At 47.7% G+C, this 22,457-nt stretch overlaps 1 protein-coding gene across 1 annotated transcript in view; it reads right to left on the bottom strand.

The window, feature by feature from the left end:
• Positions 1 to 22,457, bottom strand: part of LOC126547744 (uncharacterized) — a 62,460-nt gene that overhangs the window by 24,841 nt on the left and 15,162 nt on the right. Inside the window, exon 8 of the mRNA XM_050195712.2 lies at positions 20,467 to 20,586. Coding sequence (XP_050051669.1) covers positions 20,467 to 20,586 — 120 coding nt within the window. The remainder of the gene's footprint in view (positions 1 to 20,466; positions 20,587 to 22,457) is intronic.

The following is a 22,457-nucleotide window of genomic DNA, read 5'->3' as shown; positions in this document are numbered from 1 at the left end:
CCCGCACGTTCCGTTCTACGTTAAAGTTGGATGTACGCTCACCTGCTGCAGACCCTACCGAAAGTCAGTGCAGTACTGCAGATCTTGCGGGGAGATAGGACACAGACAAGACGTCTGCCCTAATCCAAACGATGAACTATGTGACAACTGCGGAGAACACAACGCCGATCCAAATAACCACCAATGCGAACCGAAATGTAAGCTCTGCGGAATGCCCCATGAAACGGCGAGTAGAGACTGTCGAAGGAAGCTGAAACCGGCATCGCCACCATCGAGAGTCAGGGAGCGGTCAAGATCGAGACAGAGATGCTTCTGGTACCAGGCCAGCGTAGTATCTATCAACGACAACGAGCACATGATGACCATGTCACCATCGCCACAGTCACCAAATGAGGCCAAGCAGACAAAAAGATCCAGATCCAAGTCGGGATCGCGATCGAGGGAAAGACAACAGAGCGTCCCCCGGACAACGGCAACGGGCGTGGAACACGACAACACCCAGCGCAAGGTAAGCTGGGCCAACGTCGTCAGAGGGCACAATCATACGTTGAAGGAAAATAATGGCGTTCAAACCACAAGACACACGAGGTACGAAGACACGATAATGATTCTCCGAAGACAGAACGATGAATTGAAGCGAGAGCTAGAACAGCAAAAGAAGAAGACAGAAGAGAAGGAAGCCAGCACAGAAAAACAGCTCGAATACCTGATGCGAGAAATAGAACAACTACGGAGAGAACAGACCCAGCAATCGCAAACACCCCTACCGCGGCCTTCATCCCCACCCCCACCACCATCACCAACACGACCAGAGCCATCAACACTGTCGAACCAAGCGGTGATAACCCAGAACGACCTCAAGACACTTGAAGACTGCATCAACGCCAACGTGACCGTCATGGTGGAAACCAAACTGTCCACAGTAACGCAGGTTATGCAAAACACGGTAACACAGATGATACAGACTGGCTTCCAATCTCTCAAGAACGAAATAGAGAACCAGATTCAGGCTCTACAGACCAAAATGACACAATCCGGAGAAAGTTTCAGTCAACGCATTCACATGCTAGAAGAAAGAGATAATGCTCGCAAGAAACCTAAGTACCCTGCGAGAGAAGCCAAGATAATGCAGACCCTAAGCGAACAAGATGGCGAGGCTAAATAAAGAGGAAGATGACTACAAGCAACACCCACGGCTCAAAATTTGGCAATGGAACTGTCATTCTATCCGAAGTAAGAGAAGCAACCTTGTACAATTCTGCAAGCAGTTTGAGCCAGATATTATAGCCTTACAAGTGTGATGTGTGGTGCGCGACGTGGTGCGGGGCTCGGGACGGTCGAGAGCAGACGACGCTGAGTGCACGTGCGCCGAGCCGGAAGGAGGACAACGACGACGCCGAAGAGCGCCCGGCACGTGAAAGCGCGGCGCAGGAAAAACAACAAGAAGAAAAAGCAACCAATTAGAAAAGACCACGGGGCGTCGGGCAGCCAATCAGTAAATGCCAAATCGGCCATACCACAAGAAAAAGCGTGGTGCGCCGGCAGAACGGGGGCGACACGCAAGAGGACACGCAGGGAGACGCCGGGGAGACGCCAGGAGAGTCCCAGGAAGCGACGGCAGGAGGAGGTCAACCACCGGAGTGGGCGTTGAAGACGGGCCGTCGGGTTCCGGACCCGAGCCCACCAGGACTTCACCCGCCCGGGGCCTCCTGCCAACCTGTTCCTGTGCGTCGCCCGTCTACCTGAGCGTGCCGTCAGCTCCTCAAGGCCGGTGAGCTTTTGCGCCAGTGGGCAGGATGAGAACAGTCGGGCTTCGGGCCCGAGTTCTACGACAGCTGCCCGGCCAGAACGCCACCCCCGTCTGCCGTGCCGCCTGCTGCCCGAGGCCGGCGTTCGAACTTCCGCGCCGTGGGCGAGAGGGGAGCAGTCGGGCTACGGGCCCGAGCTCTCTGCCCGGCCAGAACGCCGCCGCCGTCCACCCAGCCGCCAGCGTTACCTCGCCTCGCCAGAGCTGGCGCGCTCCCGGCGCCCGGTCGGTCAACCTACGCCACGACCTTTGGTGAGACTGGCGCCTCTCCTTCTGCCAGCTCGTCGCCGCGTTGCCGCGTCGAGACTGCGACGCGTCCCCGCCCTCGGGGCAAGCCCGGACTCGCGCCCTCGCTAAAGCCCTAAGTGTGTTCCTTACTGCTATGTTTTCTTGAATGTTTATTTTATGCATGCTTTCTGTTTCGTTCTATTTGCTTTTTGCCTTTTTATTTTTGATTAAAGTCTTTGTGTGTGTGTTCAAACCAACGGCTTTGTCCTCAATTGGGTTCTCGGAGGCTCCACCTAAGAGAACCATTAAAACATTGAGAACACGAACCTCTCGCCCCCACATTTGGGGTTGTCACAAATTGGCGTCCGCGCGACAGGACAAAGCCGTTCGTTTGGATCCTTCTTCTAGCGGTTAGGAACTATGGCTAACACAAGAGACTTGTTAGCGCTAGCCGAACGCATGGGCCTAGAAGGTGCGGAGTTGAGGGCATGGTTGAACGAGCAGGAAGCGCGGGCGCGAGAAGAGCGGGCAGCGGAGCGCGAGGCTAAAAGGCAGGAACTTGTATTAGAGGAGAAAAATTTACAGTTACGACTTAAAGTCGCGGAAGCTGAGGGCAATCGTGGCGAGACGAGCCAACGGCAGCTAGAATTGGAGGAGCGAACGCTTCAGTTGTGCCTCCAAATGGCGGCAACGGACGCTGCAAGGACAGCTGACCGAGGGCCAGGAGGGAGTGCCCCATTCAGCGTGAATCCTCACAGTTTGATGCCGGGATTCAACGAAAGCCGGGACGACTTGGATGCCTATTTAAAAAGGTTCGAGAGCGTCGCCACCGGACAAGAATGGCCTAGAGACAAATGGGCCACGGCTCTAAGTTTATGCTTGAGCGGAGAAGCTCTGAAAGTCTTTGGACGTCTGTCTCCGGAAGACTCCCTCGACTACGATAAAGCCAAGTTGGCGTTGCTCCAGCGTTTTCGTTTTACGGCAGAAGGCTATCGGGAGAAGTTCCGACAGAGCAAACCCCAAGATGGCGAAACTGGAAAGCAGTACGCAACTAGGCTACTGAGTTTCTTTGATCGGTGGGTGGAAATGTCCAAAACCGAAAAAGAGTATTTGGCACTTCGCAACCTAGTGGTGACGGAACAGTTTCTGAACAACTGTCATCATCGGTTAGGACTCTTCCTGCGCGAGAAGAGCTACCGCCATCTAGATGACATGGCCGAAGCTGCCGATAATTTCCTAGAGGCTCAGAGACAGCCCAATTTGTTAGTGTTCCGGCAGAAATCGGAAGGCAGTAACCCTACGGAGAAAACCAGAAGCCCATCTGAGAGAGTTCCAATGCGATGCTTCGTATGTGGAAAACTGGGTCACGGGGCATCAGACTGCCGATCTAAGCAGAGGCAACCGTACTGCGGATATTGCCGTAAGCCCGGGCATGATGTCAAGGCCTGCACCAAGAAAAACGGTCCACCAAAGACGACGTCTTGCCTATTGTCGCCAGAAGAATGCCTGGAAGATGTCAACACAGCAGTTGTTGAACAAGAAGACGTAACTAGCACGGTGAAGACCCACACAGGGACTGTAGCACGCAAGATGCCAGTGCTAAAGGGCGTCGTCTTCGGACAGACCGCGTCAGTCTTGCGAGATACAGGAAGCAACACGCTGGTCGTGCGTCGTTCCCTCGTACCGGACAAGGCTCTGACGGGCACCACCACTAAGCTTGTCCTGGCGGATGGCAGCAGCATTGAAGTTCCCGAGGCCAAGGTTGAAATTAATTCACCTTATTTTTCTGGTACAGCGATCATAAAGTGTATGACAGCTCCTCTATACGATGTTATTATCGGAAATGTACCAGGCTCACGAGAACCTCACGATCCAGATAAAACCTGGACAAAGAGACTGAAGAAGCCCATCGAAGATGGTATAGCAAGTGGGAAAAGAACGAAGGGAGAAGACCATTCCCCGGATGCTTTGCTGGTCGGCATCAAGGGCCGAGACCAACAGCCGAAAACATCCACTATCAATATCAGCGCCTTGAAAATAACCAGGCAGGACCTTACCACGGCCCAGAACGAGGATAAGACCTTAGAGTCTTGCAGGAACAAAGTGGGTCAAGTGTTCCAAGGCAAAAGAGTGGCATCCTACTCATTCGAAGTAGTAAAGGGAGTGCTGTATCGTCGTTGCCGGCTGTCCTCGGGCAAAACAACCCAACAAGTGGTAGTACCCCAAAAATTGCGGGGCCAAGTGCTCACTCTGGCGCACGAAAGCCTGATGGCAGGACACCAAGGAATCAAGAGAACGATCGACCGTGTTCTAGAATCCTTCTACTGGCCAGGAGTCCAAGAAGCAGTGAGAAGATACGTACGCTCTTGTGACACTTGCCAGCGAACGTACCCTAAGAGTAAGGTGGGCAAGGCACCTCTTGGTCGCTTACCTTTAATAGACACTCCATTTGAAAGGGTGGCGGTGGACATAATCGGACCCTTAAAGCCTACGTCAAATAAGGGTAACCGATACATACTGACCCTGGTGGACTTCGCTACCCGATATCCAGATGCGATAGCTTTGCCGTCGATCGATTCGGCTACGGTGGCCGAAGGACTGATAGAAATGTTTTCTCGCATTGGATTTCCACGTGAGATACTGTGCGATCAGGCCTCCTGTTTCACATCGGACCTAATGAGAGAGATAAATGACCTGCTGGCTATCAAACATCTAAGCTCGACGCCGTACCATCCTATGTGTAATGGTCTGGTGGAGCGATTTAATGGCACATTGAAACAAATGCTACGCAAGATGTGCCAAGAAGAACCAAAGTCATGGGACCGATTACTAGCACCCCTCTTGTTTGCGTATCGTGAAGTGCCTCCGGCCAGCATGGGGTTTTCTCCTTTCGAGTTGATCTACGGTCGACACATCCGAGGCCCACTCAGTCTACTTAAGGAACTATGGACAGGAGACCACCTAGGCGAAGAAATCAAGACCACATACGGGTATGTCTTGGATCTCCGAGAGCGTCTGGAAAAGACACTACGGTTGGCACAAGAGAACTTGTCGCGATCTAAAACGACCCAGAAAATGTACTACGACCGGGGAAGCAAGATACGCCAGCTGAAAGTTGGTGACCGTGCCCTTATCCTGCTTCCAACGACGACCAACAAATTGTTGATGCACTGGAAGGGGCCTTTCTTGGTCACAGGAAAGAAAAGCAACTTTGATTACTGGCTGGACTTGGGACACACCACAAAACTGTTCCATATTAACATGCTGAAGCGCTATGAAGAGCGTGAACCCGAAAGTTCCCCACAGTCAGCATCATTCATCGTGGTGGAGGAGGGCGAGACAGACACCCCTATACCTACCTTCACAACAAATGAGGGCCCGGGTACCGAAGCAATTAAGCTTGGCGATGAACTTCAAGAAGATCAACGTGCAGCACTTCGCAGGCTCCTAGCCACCCACAAGGCTGTCTTTTCCGAAATACCCGGAAAAACCAACTTATTGGAGTGTCGTCTTCAGCTCACAACTTCTGAACCAATTAACACTCTGCAATATCACTTACCCCTCGCAATGAAAGAGGTGGTCGAGAAAGAAGTGCAAGGTATGTTGCAACTTGGGTTGATCGAACGGTCCGACTCGCCTTACAACTCTCCCTTGGTGCTGGTAAAGAAGCCCGACAAGAGCTACCGTGCTTGCATCGATTTCCGTCGCATCAATGATGTTCTGGTTTCCGACGCAGAACCTATACCGAGGACGGACGTGATCTTCGCTGAGGTAGGGACAAAAAGATTATTTTCCAAATTTGACCTCACCAAAGGATATTGGCAGGTGCCACTGGACAGTAGTTCACGGCTAAAAACGGCGTTTTCCACCCAATCCGGACACTATCATTTCCTCTACATGCCTTTTGGGATCAAGACAGCATCCGCAGTGTTTACCCGATTAATGAGAATTCTTCTCCAGGGAATCCCCAACGTAGTTCATTACATCGATGACGTTCTCATCGCTACGGCAACCTGGGAAGAACATATAGAAACCATGCATTGTCTGTTGAAAAGGATCCGAGAAGCCGGATTGACAATCAAGCCTCAGAAGTGCGAAGTCGGCGTAACATCGATAGTTTTCCTCGGTCATCGAATAGGAGGCGGGACAATTCAGCCAGTGGAAAGCACGATCGCAAAGATTGCTCAAGCTCCCCGACCCGATACTAAGAGACAACTGCGTTCTTTCCTCGGATTGGCGGGATACTACCGCAATCTGATACCTCACTATGCAGAGAAGGCACAGCCTCTGACGGAAATGACAAAGAAAAGGGAAAAGAACAAGATATGTTGGAACACCGAGAGAGAAGCCGCCTTTGAAGCACTAAAGCAAGCGCTAGCATCTGGACCCATAGTAAAGGCTCCTGACCTTAAAAGAGTGTTCACACTACGCAGTGACGCCTCTGACACCTGCATCGGGGCAGTCCTTATGCAGGAGCACGATGGAGTTTTACACCCCGTATCATATGCCAGTCGTCAACTATTGCCTCGAGAGCAGAACTACTCGGCGATAGAGCGAGAATGCCTAGCCTTAGTTTGGGCTATAGAAAAGTTCCATATATTTTTATATGGCACACACTTTGTAGTTCAGACTGATCATCAACCATTACAATATTTATCACGAGCGAAACACCTAAACAGCAGAGTGCTGCGATGGAGCTTAGCACTACAAGAATATACCTTTCAGGTAGAACATATCAAGGGATCTGAGAATGTTGGGGCGGACTACATGAGTAGAATACAAGGGGGTCTACAACCCTACGCCTCTTGATGTTTCCATTACCATAGCAGGGTTATGTCATCGCAATGCCATGCTGTCAGTGTTTGATGCTAGTTTCCTTGGTTTTTTTTTTTTGGTGTGCTTTCTTTGAATTAGTGTTTTCCTTTAATGTCTTATCTGCGTGCTCAGTGAACTGTGCATTGAAACATTACAGTGCGTTCTTGTGAACGGACAATGACTGTACTGTTGTGAACTATGTCGCGCACGGAGCGGCAGTTTTTCTTCAGAAAAACTTGTTAAAAAAAGGGGCTTTTGTGATGTGTGGTGCGCGACGTGGTGCGGGGCTCGGGACGGTCGAGAGCAGACGACGCTGAGTGCACGCGCGCCGAGCCGGAAGGAGGACAACGACGACGCCGAAGAGCGCCCGGCACGTGAAAGCGCGGCGCAGGAAAAACAACAAGAAGAAAAAGCAACCAATTAGAAAAGACCACGGGGCGTCGGGCAGCCAATCAGTAAATGCCAAATCGGCCATACCACAAGAAAAAGCGTGGTGCGCCGGCAGAACGGGGGCGACACGCAAGAGGACACGCAGGGAGACGCCGGGGAGACGCCAGGAGAGTCCCAGGAAGCGACGGCAGGAGGAGGTCAACCACCGGAGTGGGCGTTGAAGACGGGCCGTCGGGTTCCGGACCCGAGCCCACCAGGACTTCACCCGCCCGGGGCCTCCTGCCAACCTGTTCCTGTGCGTCGCCCGTCTACCTGAGCGTGCCGTCAGCTCCTCAAGGCCGGTGAGCTTTTGCGCCAGTGGGCAGGACGAGAACAGTCGGGCTTCGGGCCCGAGTTCTACGACAGCTGCCCGGCCAGAACGCCACCCCCGTCTGCCGTGCCGCCTGCTGCCCGAGGCCGGCGTTCGAACTTCCGCGCCGTGGGCGAGAGGGGAGCAGTCGGGCTACGGGCCCGAGCTCTCTGCCCGGCCAGAACGCCGCCGCCGTCCACCCAGCCGCCAGCGTTACCTCGCCTCGCCAGAGCTGGCGCGCTCCCGGCGCCCGGTCGGTCAACCTACGCCACGACCTTTGGTGAGACCGGCGCCTCTCCTTCTGCCAGCTCGTCGCCGCGTTGCCGCGTCGAGACTGCGACGCGTCCCCGCCCTCGGGGCAAGCCCGGACTCGCGCCCTCGCTAAAGCCCTAAGTGTGTTCCTTACTGCTATGTTTTCTTGAATGTTTATTTTATGCATGCTTTCTGTTTCGTTCTATTTGCTTTTTGCCTTTTTATTTTTGATTAAAGTCTTTGTGTGTGTGTTCAAACCAACGGCTTTGTCCTCAATTGGGTTCTCGGAGGCTCCACCTAAGAGAACCTTTAAAACATTGAGAACACGAACCTCTCGCCCCCACATTTGGGGTCGTCACAACAAGAAACCGAAGCAGAAGGCTTCAAGGTCAGTGGTTACCTCACTCACGTCACTGACGGTAAAACGAGGACAACAATCCTGATCAAGAAGGCCATCAACGCTCAACGACACGACATCCAACACCGCATCGAACACACCCTCGTTGAAATCGTACCTGAGAAAAAACAGCAGCAAAGCCTCTTTGTGTTAAATGTGTACAGCCCACCAAAGGACCACGTAAAGGATCTAGACAAGCTAATGAGAGAGGTGAAGAAGCTGAGCAAGGGTAACGGGCTGATAGTTGTTGGAGATTTTAATGCTCCCCATGTGGCCTGGGGTTATGCGGCCTCAAAGAAAAAAGGAGAAGACGTGCACAACGTAGCCCAACAACACCTCCTCACACTACTTAACGACCCGCAGACACCCACGCGCATCGGCAACAGTGTATCTAGAAACACCAGCCCCGACCTCACATTCGTACACGGACTCAAACAGTATGAGTGGAGCTGCATGGACGAAAATCTTGGTAGCGACCATTATATAGTGCAAACGATCATTCCGCACCACAACGCAACGATGAAGATTGGAAAAGCTAAGATCACGGACTGGCAGGCCTTTCGCAAAGATGAGAGCGCCATTAATGCGACGATAGACATAAACATATGGATCAGAGGAGTTGTGGAAAGAGCCGAGAAGCATACGAGGACAATCCAGCTGTCGCAAATCACCCCTGTGGTTGACCCGCACTTACTCCACCTGTGGGAGACGCGGAGGGGTCTCGCCAAACGCTGGCAGCGTAACAAGTGCAACCGGAAACTCAAAATTCGAATCTCTAAGCTGATCAAGGAAACGCAAGAGTACTCTGAACAACTTGAAAGAAAGAACTGGCGCGAAACATGTAACAAGCTTCAAGGTACCTTAAGCAGCAAGCGCACTTGGGCGGTGCTCAAGACTCTCCTATCAAAGAAGGAGAACAAGAACGCCGCAAAACAGAAAGTGCAGCGACTCATACACAACCACCCGGGGAAAGAGGAAGACATTATCAAAGAAGTGAAGGAGAAGTTCCTCGGTGCAGAGCGGAACATAACTGTAGATTCGCACTTTGACGAGTATCGAGGGAACCCAAATATAGAACTGGATCGGCCCTTCACAGAAGCAGAAATCGAGAGGACCTTGAGCAAGCTCACCCACAACACGGCGCCGGGGTACGACAGAATAAACAACAAGACACTCCAGAACCTTGACGGACCCTCTGTAGACGCGCTCTTAAAATACATCAACGAGTGCTGGGAACACGGTAAAATACCACCGGAATGGAAACATGCCGAGGTAACCATGATACCTAAACCCAACAAGCCCATCAGCGTGCAGAACCTTCGACCTATATCCCTAACCTCGTGTGCTGGAAAACTCTACGAGCACATGGTGCACAACCGCATGATCGACTATCTCGAAGACAACGAACACGTCCCAAACACTATGTTCGGATTTAGAGCTCACCTGTCCGCGCAAGACGTGTTGCTGCAAATCAAGGAAAAAGTCATCGACAAGCTGGACACGCACAGCAAAAGAGCCATCCTCGCACTTGACGTGAAAGGGGCTTTCGACAACGTGTCACACGAAGCCATACTGCAGCACCTCAGCGTATATAACTGCGGCGAAAAAGTATATAATTACATTAAAGCTTTTCTGAAAGAACGGACAGCCACAGTGGGGATAGGCAACTTACGCTCTGAGAAATTCGACATACCGCGAAAGGGAACGCCACAAGGCTTTGTCATTTCACCGATGCTATTCGATCTGGCAATGAGCTCACTACCCAAGCAACTGAAGCAAATAGAAGGGATTGGTCACGCAATATATGCTGACGACCTCACCATCTGGACTACGGGAGGGTCGACAGGTAAACAGCAAGACGCTCTGCAAGAAGCGGTTGACACTACGGAAAAGTACCTGGAAGCATGTGGACTGACGTGCGCACCTGAAAAATCTGAGCTCTTGGTGCTAAGAAAGCGCACAAGAGGCCGACAACCGCAGCAGATACCAGACCCGGTAGTAAAGGTGGGAGGCATCATGATTCCACAGGTTACGACGCTCCGCATCCTCGGACTCCCGATTCAAAAGGACGGGACGGGGCCGGGGGAGCAGAGTTGGAAAAAATTCAGAGAACAGTGCAACAAATAACCCACCTTATCAAAAGGGTGACAAGCAAAAGCCACGGACTCAAGGAAGAAGACTGCACAAAAATGATACAAGCGCTGCTCACGAGCATCGTCACGTACAGGACCCCATACGTTGACATGAAGAACAGTCAATGAGACAAAGTAAACGCCCTCATCAGAAAATCATACAAAATTGCCTTGGGCCTGTCCCCCTCCACGTCCACAGCGAAATTACTCAAAATGGGAGTCCACAACACGTGGGAAGAGCTCTTGGAAGCGCACAACGTCAACCAACTGGAGAGACTAAAGCTGACAAAGACGGGAAGAGCCCTGCTGCAAGATCTGGGCTACCAAGTCGAGGATGAAAGGCACCTACCTCAGCGTATCCCACACAAGATCAGAGACAAGCTACACATAAGTACCATTCCCAGAAACATGCATCCCGAGTACGACAAGGAAAGGAGACAGGCGAGAATACAGGCGCTCAAGCGCATACTCGAACGCACCAACAGCAAAGAAGAAAACGTGAGATATACAGATGCAGCTGCGTACAGTACCAACAACCGATTCGCAATCAGCATGGTCGACGAGAAGGGCGAACATCTTACAGCCACATCCATACGTGCCAAGGACGCGAGCACAGCGGAAGAGGTGGGCATAGCCCTGGCCATCACAACGTGCAAGAAGGCCATGGTTACCGTGGTGACGGACTCGCAAGAAGCATGCAGAAGGTATATGCACGGAAGGATTGGAAAGGCAGCACTTCAGGTCTTGAACAACACCAAGATAGAAGCAGCACAAATCCTCTGGACGCCGGGACACGAGTCTCTCACGGGGAACCAGGCAGCGCACGCCGCGGCTCAAGATCATGCACGCCGAGCATCTCAGACGCGCAGAGAACACGCACCAACGACTGTGACGAGGATGATGAACGGGTATCCAAGAAGTACTCGGATATCTTGGAGCACTACAGGAAGCAGAGGCGTTGCTACCCGCCCACGCATAAGACGATGAGTAGGGACCAAGCGGTAACCTGGAGAAGACTACAGGCTGGAACCTACCCACACGGAACACTGCTGCACGCCATGTACCCGGGCATCTACGGGCGAGACTGCAAGTTCTGCCCGCCGGACACGCCCAACACCTCGCGCCATATGGTGCTTGGATGCAGGAATAATCGAGAAGCACCACCATCATCATCACCACCAGGCGATAACATGCAGAAAGAGGCGGATTCAGAAGAAGAATTGGAAGACCAGTGGGAGGCTCTGCTGGTGACGCAAGACCCTGACAGCCAGCTGCGGTTGGTGAACAGGGCTCGGGCGGCGGCAGCGAGCCATGGCTACCTGGACTGAGGAGGCCACCCATCTTTGGGCTCAAGAAGCCTGGTCTCACAATAAAGTTTATTTCTCTCTCTCTCAATGTCAATCTAGCGCATCGCTATAAAAAATACAGTACCATGTTGAACAACCTACTCAAAAAATCAAAACGGCTTTATTATGAGAAAGAATTCTGCAAAGCTAAAAATAATCCTAAGAAACAATGGCAACTCTTCAACGACTTTTTGAATGCTCCCCAGGCTAGTAGAACCATTGATAAAATAACTTATAAACATGACACTTGCACTGCATCGTCTTGCATAGTTAACTCGTTCAGTGATTACTTCCATGAAGCGTAGAGTAATTGCCCGATAGCCTCTTCCTATCCATGTAACCGTTGTAATCATACATTCTTTTTCCTGTCACAGCCGATGAGGTCTGTTCTGCTATATTAAATCTAAAAAACACTTGCCCAGGTCTAGATAATGTCTCTGCCTATCACTTAAAACTTGTTGCCCCTTGCATTGCGGAAACACTAAGCAGCATAATTAATCTAATTTTTAACTGCGGTACCTTTCCAAGTTCGCTTAAAAAGGCAAAAGTAATTCCTGTCTTTAAAAAAGGTGATAAATCTCTTGTGTTTAATTATCGCCCAATCTCTATTTTGTCCTCCATTAGTAAGCTTATTGAGAAATTATTTCTGAAACGCGTAAACAGTTACCTAACAAAGTTTAAGTTGTTGAAATCTTGTCAATTCGGTTTCCGTCCTGGCAGTTCGATGAGCTTAGCTCTTATTGCCTTAACCGATTACATAAGGTGTTCTATTGACAGTGGTAAATTTGTTGGCTCAATATTTTTAGATTTTACTAAAGCTTTTGACACTGTGAATCATACCGTTTTATTTGCCAAACTAGAATCATTAGGTATAACAGGTCCAGCTTTAACTTTTCTTAAAGATTACTTACATGACCGTGAGCAAACAGTCTGTGTAGGGGGCGCTTATTCCGAGTCGAAAGTTGTTAATCAAGGGGTACCACAGGGCTCAATACTGGGACCCTTGTTGTTTTGCATTTACATTAACGACTTACCCGATGTTCTTGACCTTTCTAATACCATATTATATGCTGATGATATCACTATTTCCATGTCTGATAACTCATTAGCAACCTTACTCCTTAAACTGAACAATGAATTAGCAAAAGTTGTTGAATGGTGTCATTTAAATAATTTAATTTTAAACCCACTCAAAACTCAGTTCATGTTATTTAAAACAGAAGATCGTGCCGTTTTTTCCCCGAGTAACTCTCGACAGTCACCTTATTCCTGCAGCGGACTGTGTTTTGTTCCTTGGCATAAAATTAGATTCTCACTTGAAATTTACTAATCATATTGGGTTTGTTAACAGAAAACAGCTTTCGGCATAAGAGCTCTCATAAAATCACGTGCATTCTTTTCAGAACACGCATTATTATATTTATACTTTGCGTTCATTCACAGTCATATCACCTATGGTATTGCTTCCTGGGGAAATACGTATAACTGCCACCTCTCGTCTATTCAACACATACAGAACCAGGCTATTCGCAAATCACCAACAGTTCCTTTAACTCAAATGCTCTCCCGCTACTCCAGGCAAACTTTATACTACCGGTATCTAGCTTAAGTATCATCTAAGTGTTTTCTTTTTTAAATTACTTTACAAACAGCTTCCTTACGAATTTGTGGACTACAAATTACTCACTAATACCAACCACACTAGGTTTGCGCATAATTACAACTTTTTATTACCTAAATGTAACACAAACTATGGGAAAATGGCATCCTCGTTTTCAGCTTTAAAAATATGGAATGACCTACCCCATTCACTTAAACTAACTTCATCTTTGAATGTATTCAAACATGAGTTAAGATGCTTTATTTCTTATTGTAATTAGTTTCATGTCCTACAATATGTTCTCTGTATAATTATGCTTTTTGATATATGTACTTTTTGTTTGTTTTCTCTTACTAATGTATTGCATTAGGCGCATTCATTTGTTTTCCTTGTACTTTTTGATACTTGCTGCTTTAACCCACGTTTTGTATACATCTTTTTTTTTTCTTTTTATAACCGTTGCAGTCATTGACTTTGGGACCCTCGTCTGCATACTATTTGTTGTTTACTTATCGCTTTTGGAATGACGAATAAACTGAATAAACTAAACTGATTAAACCTGGGGACAATACCTGACAACCTGCAAATTTTAAAATCAGTAGGAATCCTGGGACACATACTGAGGAGAAAGGAGGGTAACAGCATGCATTTCTTTTTAAAGGGCCCCTCCCCAGGCCACAAAGCAAATTTTGGTTATATGCTGGAAGTTGCTACGTTCCCTCTAAGTAGAGTGTTTCACTGCAAGAATTTTTCAAGCAGTTCATTAATAGTAGAGATAGAAATAAATTGAAGTGCCAAGAACCCACAATTTCAGGAGGTGAACATCACCACCATAGACACTCTCACCACTTTCCTCTCGTCTAGCTTCCGCAAGCAAAATTGCTTCCCTGCATTCTCCCATACTGGAGCCGAAAGATTGCGTGACGGACATGTCACGGGCCCCGCCTTCTCTCTCTCTCTCTCACGTTTTTGCCGAGTAGTGCACTTCCGGTGACGGTCTAATGCGAGCTGTTGAGTATGTTTCATTCCGCGCAGCAAACGATATTGTGCGCTCAGCACGAAGATACCTGATCAGCGGTATAAGTCAGTGCCACAGTCAAGAGCACTGAAGCAGACACGAGAGGATGAGCAAGCAAGATCGCAGCGCTGGAACATGGCAGAAAATGACAAGTTTCGTTCTCTGCGTGCAAGCATGGGAACAAGCAGATCAAACAGAAGTATATCTTTCTTGCTATGGTACGAAGTAAAACAATAACATGCAGACATTCAGTTTCGAATGTTTTGAAGTTGCGTGTCACTGTCAGTGACATCACGACACTGCCATGTACAGTCGCCGACCGATTTTCCGGACTCCAAAAATTCGGACATGCTCGATTATTCGGTCAGCTTTGCGGCACCGCCGTTCTCCCCATAGACCATAATGTATAACAACTGCCGAAAGTTCGGACACCTTGCAACCTCTCGTCTGATTTTTCGGACACTCCTTGAACCAACTCGATCGAGGGCATCATGCACCGACTCTGACCGGCGCATAGTTCGACTAGCTGAACGCCATTTTTGTTTTGAACGGAGCCTCCTTGCTGCCCCACGAAGTGGCGCTACTGGAAATCCCCGCTCATCATCATCGTTTCTGCCTGGTTCGATAGAGTGGCCGTACAGCAGTTCCGGTTTCAGCTTAGTAAGCCATGTCAAGACAATCCAGCAGCTGATTTGTTTCTTTCGCGCATGACGCTGCGAGCAGGCCGCGTTTTTCGTTTGTGCGACTGGTGTCAGCACGGTGGTGTTTGCTTTGTGTGCTGTGTCGAGGTTTCGGTGTTCCAACGTGGCGTACGGAAACATCGCGTCAAGTGTCTAATGGCGCCGACAGTGCCCGCGCAGACTGCGCTGGGGAATGCCGGCAAGCGGGTGCCGGAAGGCCTAAGATTTGTCGCCTTCCGATGTGCTCCCTACTGACGCGGAAAATATTCTGCCGAGACCTGCGCAGTGGTTGCATTGCGATTCCGGACACCGTCTCATTTGACAGTTTCACAGGTGCTGACACTGCTGTACTGACATGCGCAGAACTCGACGACGGCGAGATCATTCGTCAGGTTTCTGCTGCACCCATTCTCTATGCTGCACCGCCGGACGACGACTCCGAGTTGGAAGATGACGCACCATGTGCTACGCTGCCGTCGCATGCGGAGCGTGCACAAGCAGTGACTGTGCTTTCAGCCGCCTATAGTGACCGTTCGACCCTCTCCGAGATTCAGGCTTACCTGATTGCGCGCAAACGGAACAGCGTGCAACGGCGCACTCACTATTTCTTCAAGCCTACTGCCGAGCCCGAATAAGTGCGTGGAAATAAAGGATTTCATTTTTTTTTTCTTAATCTGCTTTTTCGGACACCTGTTTATTCGGACATTTCCGCAGTCCCCGTGAGGTCCGAATAAACGGTCGGCGACTGTGCATAGGTGCACTTGTGCGATTGACGTAGACTCTCCGGCAAGGAACGCGATGCCCATGAGGAGAAGGGCAAATGAAGTTTGGTTTGAAATTTAAGCTCTTTCCGCAGTGCGTAGAGATGCAATACTTGGGAAACACGATCATTAGCACAAATTGTATGCACTGCATTTGTCAGCTCAACATGGTCACACCTGGTGAGGGGCCCTTTAAAGCTTGCCCTGAGCTTGCCCTATTCCTTCTGTGGAATAGATATGCATTTTATTAACGATGCTTTGCCTTTAGATGCAGCATCGAATGTTCCAGAGTAATCGCTAGTGCCCGCGTGTCTTCCAGAAAGTTCGACACCATTTGTGTCACGCACACATGCAATCAGATTACACAAGCTTCGGTGACAACAGAACCATCGATAAAATTCGAAAAACTTCCGATACATGCAGGCTCGACCCGTGCTGAGCGATAACATTTGTTAGATGGTGAAAAGCACTCCCCCGTAAATGATAAACAAGTCCACGTGCCAATATTAACTGTGCCACAAGGTGCAAAATGTATACGTGAAGCTGTTATACTACGCTGAAGTTTTTGGCATAGCAACCCATCAGATTAGATCACATTTTTAAGTGAGAAGAGCGCCCTTGGCTTGAGTCAAATGCTGGACATGAATGAGGCTTTCAGTGAGCCAGGTACACGACTTTTCAGTGGGTCAGGTGCGCGTGTCTGGCAGTGGTTTTATTGCATGGGCCATAAAACCACTGCCATACCCAGGAGTGTGCTTTCCAGTGGTCATTATCACTTGTAAATCTTTAGCACTGGCAGAGCATGGATATAGCAATGCTTCAGAAACCTTGGAACTGTTCCACATGTACGGATGTGTGAACATTAAATTCATTTTTCCTTTGTGATAACCGTACGATATGCAATGCTTTGTGCTGTTTCACTGTTCAGTGAATCGTTACTCCCTTTTGCCTTCATAACAGCGATGTTTGCGAAGGGCACGAAAGTAGGAAAGGAAGGACAGAGACGAGACGAGCACTTTTTGCTTGTCTCTGTCCTTCCTTTCCTACTTTCGTGCGCTATACAAACACCGCCGTTATGAACCACGACCAACTCGCCCAAGCCTCTACCCTAATTCCCTTTTGCCATTTACCACAAGGTTATTAGGAGTAATATTCAGTGAGTCTTGATTATAATGATAAAACTACACTACTCTAACAGAGCAACACTGGCTCAAATGAAAACTTACGTGTCGACTTACGCATCATGCTGCAGAAAAGAAGAAGGCAGTTACGAGAACAAATGGTTATTATTACTTGTGGAGATTAACGCTAGATGACAGTAAATAAAAATTAATAATTTGACTTATGGTGCAGTGAAACCCATGCCCAACTCATGCAGCAGGGTCATTGATGTGCTATTTTTATACACTAGACTTCCGTTAATTCAACTCTAGATAATTCAATTTTACAGTTCATTTCATCCCGACCGAAGATCCTGGTTGGCGACCATTCATTTCTATGGTCCCAAACTTTGGGTATTTCGATCCTAAAATTGGCCTTTGCCAGATCATTTGAACTTGACTAGTAGGCATGCATACTCCTGACCCCTATGGTGACCACAATGACGACCCCTTTACTGGCGGCATCTGTCCCGCAGAGCTTACGGGACAGTGAATGCATTGAACGCATGCAAAAAGATATCTCCCATCGAAAACACCTACTTTTTGGCCTACCCTAGAAAGCTGTTCAAGCAATACCGGTAGCTCAGAATGTCCGATTACGATATTTACACGATTCTAGGGTGTGCTTTTTTTTTTCCCCCATGGAAATTGGTCCGTCACTTTGCTTCACAGCATAACACGGCCGTACTGTGGCCAAGCTGACTTGAGGAAACCGGCCGCCACTGGGAAATAAATGTTAGACCCTTGTCCATTTTTCTTGGCAAGAAATCGGGTATGTGTTCAATTTCTACTTTGTTTAGGAGCTTTGATCTTATCTCCGTTAGTTTTCTACTTTGGACACATAAAAAACGGGCGTGAGTTTAATTCAGGGGCATGTTAGAATAAGGCAAATACTGCCAAATGAATCAGCAGTGTTCAGACTTTTTTTTTTTTTTTGCATACTGTTTAATTTTGACCCACTAGATCATTCGGCCAATTTGATCGATCCCGCCAAGCTTGAATTAATGGAAGGTGACTGCACTACTACTGGCGACAACTTTCTGTGGCAGTGCAGCGAAAGCTACAGAGCCAAAGCACGGATTTTTTTTTTTTTTACTGCGCTTCTGCATGTAGTTTAGGAATGTAAGCAACTGGAAGCTACGTAGTGTAAAAGAAATCGTACCAATTATTATTTTAATTTATGTGTTCACAAGATTTATTTCATAACAAATAAAAAGCTTGCTGAGGAAAACGATATCTATTACTTGCTGTTCTTAGTTTTGGCTTTCTTGTGTTTATGTCCGCTTTTCCGGATCCTGTAAACTGCCAGCAAAACCTTGACACTATGTGTTGTAGTAAAACAAGGGCAGAAGCTCCGGACGTGCGGGCGCAGCTTTGGCTATGCTGCCACAGAAAGTTGTCATCGGGTGTAGTATTAATTTCAATGTCCGTTTTCAAGCAACACTAATCACTGAAGCATTTAATTTACCTAAAATATACACGCAAAGTGCAGTCTCAATCAATTTTGATTCATTCCTCACAGGAGGGCTACTTTCTTTGGCTGGAGTGAACACTGCCTTCCTCCAATGCTTTAACAGCAGGCCATGCTGGCCAGCTGATGAAAGCATGATGTCTTCATGTGGGTGCACACCCCTTGGAGCAGAGAGTTGGATCTTTACTAGTACATACACCTTTGCATGCAATTTAGCACCCCTTAAACTGGGATTTTATTTAAAAGAATAAATCACATTAAGGAGTGCCATAAGAAATCAATCTGCTAGACAGAGATTTCCCATGGCACAGTAGTTTTGAAACTTCTAGCAATTATAAAATGACTGGATCTTCAGCTGGATGACAATGATCATAGACAATTTCAGAATAGAGGCCTCAAACATTCTTGAGCCCCGAAGAAATAGTAGGGAGTTCTAGATTTTGCGCACCTGAAGTTTGGGGACGCAAAGCGCCATGTTTACAAAAGAAAGCCCTTTCGCTTTTAAGAGACTGCTTGACTTGTTCAGCTGGCTTCGCTTCTGCAGAGAGAAATGTGACAGCCCTATGTGTCTTTTGTGTTAATGCTCCAGCAAGAAATAGGACAGCGAATATGGTAGGCAGGAGGATGACCTTCGCCTGGGTAACTGAATCTAGACAGGCACCCACCTTAATATAAACACCTCTTCCCTTGAATAGAAAACTTTGCAACACTAGACAGACTGAGGTGACGCTCACAAGACTGTGTCCCATCACTGCACCTTTATATGCATAGATCTGGTCTGGCGCTCCCTCTACTATGTCTTCTTTTTTTATTTGCCTGGGTTGCCATGCCGCATAATATAGGAATGAAACTATACAAGATGTCCCATATAGCTGGATAGAACCAAGGTAATGTTGTTTGCCATTGATTGGAGCAAGACTTATTTTTATTTCACCTAATTACATAACTGACTTCTCAAATATGATATTCAGAGCAAAATTGTCAATGAGAAAATAGTAGACTAACCTAAAAAATTTCAGATCCATTTTTCTGTTGCTCAATACGCGCTACATAAGTTTTTCCAAGCATTAAAGAAAGCCTCCAAAACACGAAAAAGTTCCACACGACAAGCCGCGTTGCACTTTTTCGTGCTTTTGCAGGCTTCTTTCAGGCTTGGAAAAAAGTTTTATGTAGCACATATAGAGCAACAGAAAGGTGGATAGGAAATTTTTCATGATGGCCACCAACTTTCTCACTGAGAATTTTGCTCCAATTATAATATTTGAAAGGTTGATTAACTATTAAAAATAATTATGTAATTAAGTGAAATAAAAATAATACTTTGACTTGCTCCAAGCAATGGCAAACAATATTACTTCAGTTCTATCCAGCTACGAGGCACTCCCATATTTTCAAATTTTGGCACAAGTTACATGGGACATGCTGTATAGCAGGCTGCCCCAAGCTTTCCCCAGAAGCTTTGTGTCAACAAACAAGGCGGTGCAGATCAAGGTGGCCGCTCCTGCCTCTTCCACATCTGACCAGAAATCTTGGGAAATTGCAGGGTAACCTACATCTGCTCTCCAATCTCGCATAAATTACAAGTTAAACAATAAATCCCGATGATTACTGATGTTTTTAAAGTCAGTTGTCTATCCTGAAAGCTCATTGGCCTCATACAAGGAGGTTTCATTGATATAATCTGCATAAGTTGCCAAACATTGCAAGCTGGCAGATACTGCAGAAAACTTATACAATTTACTAAGAATCAACACTAAGAATTAAATGCCTATAGGCACAGCATTCTATTGTTTTCATTTTACATTTTGTCCTAGGTTTGCCTTTTAGCAGGACTTTATAGCGGGATACACAAAGTGTGACCACAAAATGCTACGCTCATTGCTCCTGTATATCCCCATTATATGCAATGCATAAAGATAATCTCAGACCCCAACGTTTGGCGCCGAAACTCTAATAACATTCTATTCTGGAAGCAAGCTTTTTTAAAAATCTTCTGCTACTGAGACAAGTTAGCAGATACGAACAGGGCTATGAATGAAAAAGCCTCCAAATATGCTTACATCCATACTCGTCACTGCCATCTGGACAATCCGTCACCCGGTCACAAACAGAATCTTCAGTAACACACCTTCCATCACCACAAAGATAAGCACCTCTTTCAGAGCGACACTTTTCTGGTCCTGAAACATCAATGCGCACAAATTATTTTTCTGGTGCTGAAACATCTATCAATATGTACGAATTCGAAAGACCTTAATGAAACATTATGAAAACCCTTAGAAGGTGTTCTCCACTAACAGCATTGGATTCTTGTTCAGAAGGGCAGCAACAATGTCAGCAGGAGAAAAAAAACGAGGTCTAAATATAGTAAAACACAGCAGTCAGGATAGATATTAATTAGGCAATGAATGCATAAAGTAGAAACATACATCAAGCTGCACAGAGAAAGTTGGCCATTGAAGTTTGCCTCGTAGGTTCTTCAGGCTCTTATCGACATGCGTTGCTGCTTCTCAAGAACATTAGCAAACTTACTTCTTGTTCCGATGTCACACTATATCCTGTGCTTTTGAAATGTATCAGCCATCATTAAGGCCTGATCATTAATTGCAAGAAGAACACTAAGTCCCCATGGAGCACAGCTTTGCTCACCTCAATTTTCGCACCATGGCTCTGGGCGAGATGAGAGCAGTGTACAATTACTTCTTTACCTATTACATTTGGCACCTTCATAGCCATGATGACTACAACATTAAAGGGGCCATGACATGAAATTGTTAAGCTTGAATTATACATTGCAGGTTAGAAAATTTGTATTCGAAATTTTTTTAAAAATCAGTTGAACTGTACAGCTGTCTGCCAACACTGATGGGTATGAAATTAAAGGGACAATAAAGGCAAACGTTGTCTAGCTAAATTTATAGATTGATGCTCGAGAATGTCTAAAGCGTCGGTCATATCGTGAAGAAAGTTTTAGTAATAAAGAAATTGAGGTAAACACAGGATACGATTTGCAACTCACCCGGGACATTAAAGTACTAGCCCGATGATGTAAGCACTCCTCATTATAATTCTGTCACTAATACTAAACATCTCCCAATAAAAAGATCATTGCGTTGTAATATGACACGGAAGAAAATGCTACTTGTTCAGTTCTATTCGATTTTTAAAAATAGAATTCTTCAACGCTACCTTTAACAACGATACGGGCGATCATAAAGTTTCGTTTTCGCTTGACTCTGCGGAGCCAGCGCTTTCTCATTTTAGTAGTTTCATTATTTCATAGTGCTGCGCTTGTGTTGCTGGCTCACAAAACTCACACAAACTGCAGGTAGCAGAGAATTGCACCTCCATGTGATGTTGCAGGATGCCCGATCTATACTTGAACGGTCCATGCCACTGACCGAAAGCAGTTGCAGCAGCGAATTTAACACTCTGTCTTGGCTCGGTTTCCCCCATGGCTGTGCTTTATTGTTCCGCGCAAAAGAATGCTGCCTGTTTGTCGGGTGCCGTGCTGTCTGTCGGGCGCCATTTTACTCATTGACAGTAGTAAAGGGCAGTGATGGCATATGCAACGTGTGGGGATGTGCGACTCTCACGCGTCCCCTGATATGTTGTTTTCTCACACGGCTCGCGTGGCCTGGCGCCCGCGGCGGTCGGAGTGGTTGAGGCGCAGTACAAGAGATGGCGCGAGTGTTGCGCTGCTAACGCCGCCGACAGGCGGTTACTTGGGCGCCGAAAGACAAGGCGCTTCCTCTTTGGGTCGGGACAGCAAGCAGTGCGGACGTGCTGTGCCACGCGTGCGCCGATCCATGCTTCTGCGAGACCGTCTCGCGTGGCCGCCTTCGGGCGCGCCACCATTCGCGTGACCGTACGCGCGAACGACCAGGCGTTGGGATCCAGCATGGGGCGAACATATTCGCTCGCTATCCGGTCGCGGTGAGTCGGACTTCTAGATTTGTCGCGCGCCCATCGACATGTTTTGTGGATAGTAACTCGGCTAGCAGGCATTGATCTATGAAAGGTGCAATAAATGCCCTTGTGATTGTTTGCA

This window comes from Dermacentor andersoni, chromosome 1 (genome assembly GCF_023375885.2).
Source record: "Dermacentor andersoni chromosome 1, qqDerAnde1_hic_scaffold, whole genome shotgun sequence".
In the NCBI taxonomy this organism is placed as follows: Eukaryota; Metazoa; Arthropoda; class Arachnida; order Ixodida; family Ixodidae; genus Dermacentor; species Dermacentor andersoni.
Note: the sequence above shows the minus strand (reverse complement) of the source record. Positions and strands in the feature narration are given on the sequence as shown.